Source organism: Terrapene carolina, unplaced genomic scaffold, assembly GCF_002925995.2.
Source record: "Terrapene carolina triunguis isolate 2854851 unplaced genomic scaffold, T_m_triunguis-2.0 Scaffold35098, whole genome shotgun sequence".
Classification (NCBI taxonomy): Eukaryota; Metazoa; Chordata; order Testudines; family Emydidae; genus Terrapene; species Terrapene triunguis.
In genome coordinates, this window is record NW_020699449.1 from 13,249,197 (window position 1) to 13,254,123 (window position 4,927).

General features: G+C 54.9%; 1 protein-coding gene across 1 annotated transcript in view; it reads left to right on the top strand.

Annotated features, from left to right (window-relative positions):
* Positions 1-73: 73 nt before the first annotated feature.
* Positions 74-4,927, top strand: part of LOC113405347 (perilipin-3-like) — an 8,026-nt gene continuing 3,172 nt past the window's right edge. Inside the window, exons 1-4 of the mRNA XM_026646481.1 lie at positions 74-98; positions 2,578-2,657; positions 3,599-3,794; positions 4,487-4,569. Coding sequence (XP_026502266.1) covers positions 74-98; positions 2,578-2,657; positions 3,599-3,794; positions 4,487-4,569 — 384 coding nt within the window. The remainder of the gene's footprint in view (positions 99-2,577; positions 2,658-3,598; positions 3,795-4,486; positions 4,570-4,927) is intronic.

The window sequence follows — 4,927 nt, forward strand, 5'->3', positions numbered from 1 at the left end:
CTGATACCCCCTGAGCCTGTGGGTTCCATGTATTGAACTGACACTTATGTTAGACTGAGTGCAGTTAGTGGAGATGGGAAATGCTATCAACAGCAAAGGTAAAAGCCACCTAGGAGAGTCTGCTGAGGAAATGCCTGTTGCTGGGACAGTGCTCATGACGGCATCAACTCATACACGAGCCAGCCACCAAACCGTGGCAGAGAGATTGTCAAACATTTAACAGGGCTCCCAGGAGAAAGCAAAACTCAGGTAATGATACCTGATGGAGTTGTTAGTCTGATGTATTGTGCATGAATGGTACTGGGGTAAGGGCCAAAGGCCTCCCCCGGGACTGGAGCCCCAGTCTGCTGAACGCTACACAAAGAGGTGGTCTGCCGGGAGAAATACCACACGGTATGAGCCAGCCCTGGGACAGAGAACGCACCCAGCCTCTGGCAGAGTGGACGGGGAAGCAAACAGCTGCAGCAACCACCCTGCTGCCCACTGACCTGATCGCCTGGATTGAAACATGCCAATGAGCCGGTGTGGAATTCCCTGGCTGATGGGCACTTCCAAAGTGAGGGCTATATTCATTGGCAGCGTGGTGGGCCTGATGCAGGCATATCACTTTGTCTATGCCAGGGGGATGCTAAAGATTTTAGCCCCCCTGCCCGCTCCAGGAGCACCCTGAGTCCTGTCTCGGCTGAATGCACAGGTTATTACGCTGCTCGGCAGGCACCGGGAGCTGGAGGGTTGCCTGAGGAGAAGTGTCCACATGCAATGTGTGAGGAGGTCCCTAGTGATATACACATACCGTCCCAGGGGAAAACCCTGCGGTCCCGATCCTACACTAGCCCTGTGCTGCTGTGACCCGGAGACCATGTGGTGGAGTTGCCCTGAGGTCAGCAGAGCTGCACACTGGCAGGGCCGGCCCATGGGCAGTCAGGTGCTGGATGTGGCCTACCCTAGGAAATGTCCCCTCAGCACTCCACGGGCATCCCACCACCCTCTACATGAACCAAGGAGAACTCAGAGCCGTGGAAACAGTTTCCCCGGTCTCATATATCATCGCAGTGGTCAAGGCTCCCATCTGGAACAGCTGGGACTCCATCTAGGCAAACAACCCCCTATGTCAATCATAACACTGCTATTTTCCAGGCTCCACCCCCTTCCAGACCTCAGTGGTCAGGGTAGAGAGCGCACCTTCCTGATTGCTTTGCTGAGCTGTCTGTCAAGTGGCCCCTGCCCTCTGCTGACATCATCACTGGGCTATAAAAGCTGTGCAGGGGCTGGTTTGTATATTGCTGAGGGAGCTTCAGAGTGCAGGCTTGGTGAGAGATGGGCTGAGCGCTGGAGTTACACTGTGGTTTTGGGGCTCCAGGGTCTGAAGTGTTGAGTTCTGGGGGGATTGTTTTGTTTGAGCTTGTCTGTCATTGGAATGGACCTTAAAGCTGTGCTTGCCTTGCTGTGTTGGGCTTTCAATTGCGAGAGCTGGAGAGTTTGAACCCCTTTCAGTTCTTGAGCACTGTTAGTGTGGGACGTCGTGATGTTAGATGACTGGCCCACTCTCCACTTCAGTAGGCAGCACTTGCATGTGTGTCTAGCTCTGACCTGGATTACTATTGGCAGAAAGGGAAGGGGGACGGGGCACAGAAAGACTCTCTGTTAAAGAGAACAAAATCACTCCTGACCATGGCTGCTGTTCTAAGCTCCCAGTGAACTCATGACAAGGAACAGCCAAGTGCCTGTCTCAGGAAGGAAGAGCTCTGCTCCCTCCCGGGGAAATGTCTTCTCTTGGGAGCCCGTCTGCCCAGCTAGGTCTTCTGTGCAGCTTGCACAGTGCTGCTGTTCTGGGGGCTGCTGGAGCTCGTCTCCTTGCACACCCTGATGCTAACTGCCCATCCATCAGGGGCACTGTGCTTGGCAAAGAGAATCTAGCCTGGCCTGGGGTGTGTCCATGGTTGGGGCGTGGTAGGCATCTCCTCTCCAACCCCATCCCCATGTCCAAGGAGGTGGTGCCCAGAGGCGCTCGGTCTACTCGTGGGAAAGGAGAGGGGCCCGACACTAGAAACACCCAGGATTGCTCTGTTCTCCCCTCCTCTCAGTCTAGCCTGTGTTGCTGCAGGGGCACTGCCAGCCCCTTCCTACCGCTCTGCCGGGGCTCGGCTCCTGGCGTGTGGAGTGCATGGGGGAGGGAGAAGCTGACTCCTCCCTTAGTGCAGTTACTGCCCTGACCCTGCAGCTCCCTGTCATGGCTCTGACTCCTGCTGGCAGGAGGAATTTCCCCTGCCTCTGCCTGGCCCTGTGTCCTACTCACTGAGGTCTCCAGGGCCTGGGACAGGTTTCCTTGGTCCCAGCCATCCGTGTAGCTAGGACAAGCCAGAAAAGAGAGCTGCAAAGGGCCACGGCACTCCTGCATTACCTGGTCCTGCAGCGTGGCTTCCCTTCCTGGGGAAGCACCTGGGTGCCCTACGGTGGTAGGCACTGACTGGCCAAGGGACTGCAGCAGCTGTTAGAAATGAGTGTGAGGCTGCAATCTGGTGCAGCTGGAAGCCTGAGGCCTGTTGATCCCTTAACGGTTCCTCCTGGTTCTTGCAGTGACAACTCCCTTCCGCATGTCTGGTAACGCGAGTGAAATCCAGGCTGCCTGCCCTGAGCCCCAGGGACAGGAGCAACAGGTAGGTCCATGCTGGGGAGCCGGTGTCCCGCTGGCCTTCTGCTAGAACTTCATTGTGGCAGAAAATGCTGATTTTGCTGGAGTGAAATGTTTTAGCAAATCTATTGCGGCGTCAGCAAAACTTTTGATGGAATGCAGGCAGGCTTCCCATGGAAACCTACCAGTCTCTGAGGGGGAGCCCCGCAGAGTCCTGGGCAGCCTGTCTGGAGCAGGGTCTCTGAGGTCTTGGAGGCTCCCGCTCCACAGAGCAGCTAAGTGAAATCGATGTTCTTGTCACTCTTGCAGTTGCTATAACTGAAAAGGTCAATTTCCCAAATTTTGTTTCAAAACATCTTGGAGTTTCTGGATTTTAACTGTGTGGCGCTCTCTGGTTTGCAGAGAAGTTCTTGTTATTTGCTTTTCTTCCAAACTGGCTCTAGCAAGTGCTACCTAGAACTGTTCTAGAGCAGCCCGGCACTAGTCACTGCTGCACTGATTGCAGATGCTCACCCTGGAGCACAATGGGATTCGTGCAGGGGCCCTCCTCAGGCAGGACTCTTTCCATCAACTAGTTCTTGTGAAAGGAAGCCCAGAACTAGCTGTATTAATCCTGGCAGCAGCAGTGATGGGGGTTAGCGCTTAGCTGTGGCATCCCAGCCAGGATATAATAGATAAATATCGCCCCCTATGCTGCTGGGAGCGGAGCTCTGCCATGCTGTATGTGTGCAGAAGAAAGCAAGGATCATTCTGGGGATGTTGCTAGCTATTCTTGTTGAGCCAGCTGGGGTTATGGTGTGGGGGAGCAGAAATCCCCTGAGATGGGGGAGCACTGAACCCTTCAGCACCCAGCTCTGTGGCTTGCTGGGTATAGAGTTAACAATCCCAAGAGGGTAACCGACTGAGGAGTCATTCGGTCCAGACAGTGGATGTTCCCCAACTGACTCCGTCCATTCCCTCCCTCAGACTGCAGTGGGCAGGGTGGCTGACCTGCCCTTGGTCAGATCTGCCTGTGAGATGGCCTCTGACAGCTACACGGCCACCAAAGAGACCCACCCAGCCATGAAAGCTGTCTGTGACGTGGCAGAGACTGGGGTGAGGGCCATCACCTCTGCTGCCGTCACCGGGGCACAGCCCATCCTGGACCAGCTGGAGTCACAGAGTGAGTAAGGGAGGGGAGACAGGAACACTCCTGTATGAACAGCCTGGGGTGGGTACCTGACAGCTTCTGCCTCAGTTCACTCTAATGTCCTGGCAAATGAGTGTTTGTAGACAGTGCCCCTTTCCTGGTGTCCTTGCAGCTGGACACAGGTCCTGGAACAAGACACTAGGCAGGTAACACTCCATGGGGACTAGCGCTGCACTGCAGGGATTGCTGTGGGGCAGGGCATGGTTTCCCCCTGTCCTAGGACTGAGAAGCCAGCTGAGAGCGAGCAGTGTCAGGCATCCAACCCTGATCTCTCCATGGCCATAAAGCCAATGGGGCACTAACCAGTCTACAAAATGCTGGAGTGATGCTTGCAGGAGCCTATTGGAATCCCTGACGCGCTAGAGTGCAACAGAACATTAATCTCCAAGAGGTTCTGGTTGCTTCAGGGGGCTGTCTTGTTCTCCTGAGGGATCTTGGGGCTAGTGCTCTGAACCCAGAACTGGCAGCCAGGACCTGAGTTCTAATCCTGGTTCTCATGTGACTTTGTTGGCCAAGTTGCATAACCTCTTCCTGAGCCCCACACACACATGGGGAGGCTATTTACAACAAAGGGACATTGGGCAGGGGATCCCCCTGCCCAAATGCTTGCTGTGATTGAGCACATAGGAAGGAGCTGAGGGGAAACAACTCTGATCCTCTTCTAGTTGCAGCAGCAAATGAATATGCCTGTAAGGGACTAGACACCCTGGAGGGGAAGCTGCCGGTGCTGCAACAGACTGTGCAGAAGGTAAGAACCCTTCATCTTGGTTACAAAAAACACACATTATGGTTTTTGGGCAGACCACAATTACTGCCATGTCTACTCCATTGATGCTGCTAAGTAGCAACCAACACTTTCTTGAAATCCAGGTTCTGTCTGGCGCTTCCCACAGCTGTAATGCCTCCACAAGGAGGCCACAGTCAGCTCAATGTGGGGGGGGTGGTGTAAATACTGGTTAGTATGCTAGAAAGCTTCCACAGATGAGCATTAACCACTTGGAGGGAGAGATCCCACCGCACTTCCAGGCTTCTCTTGCTATGCTTCCCTCCTCCTCTTCTCCTCTCTTCTTCCCCCCCCCCCCCCCCCCCCCCCCCCCCCCCCCCCC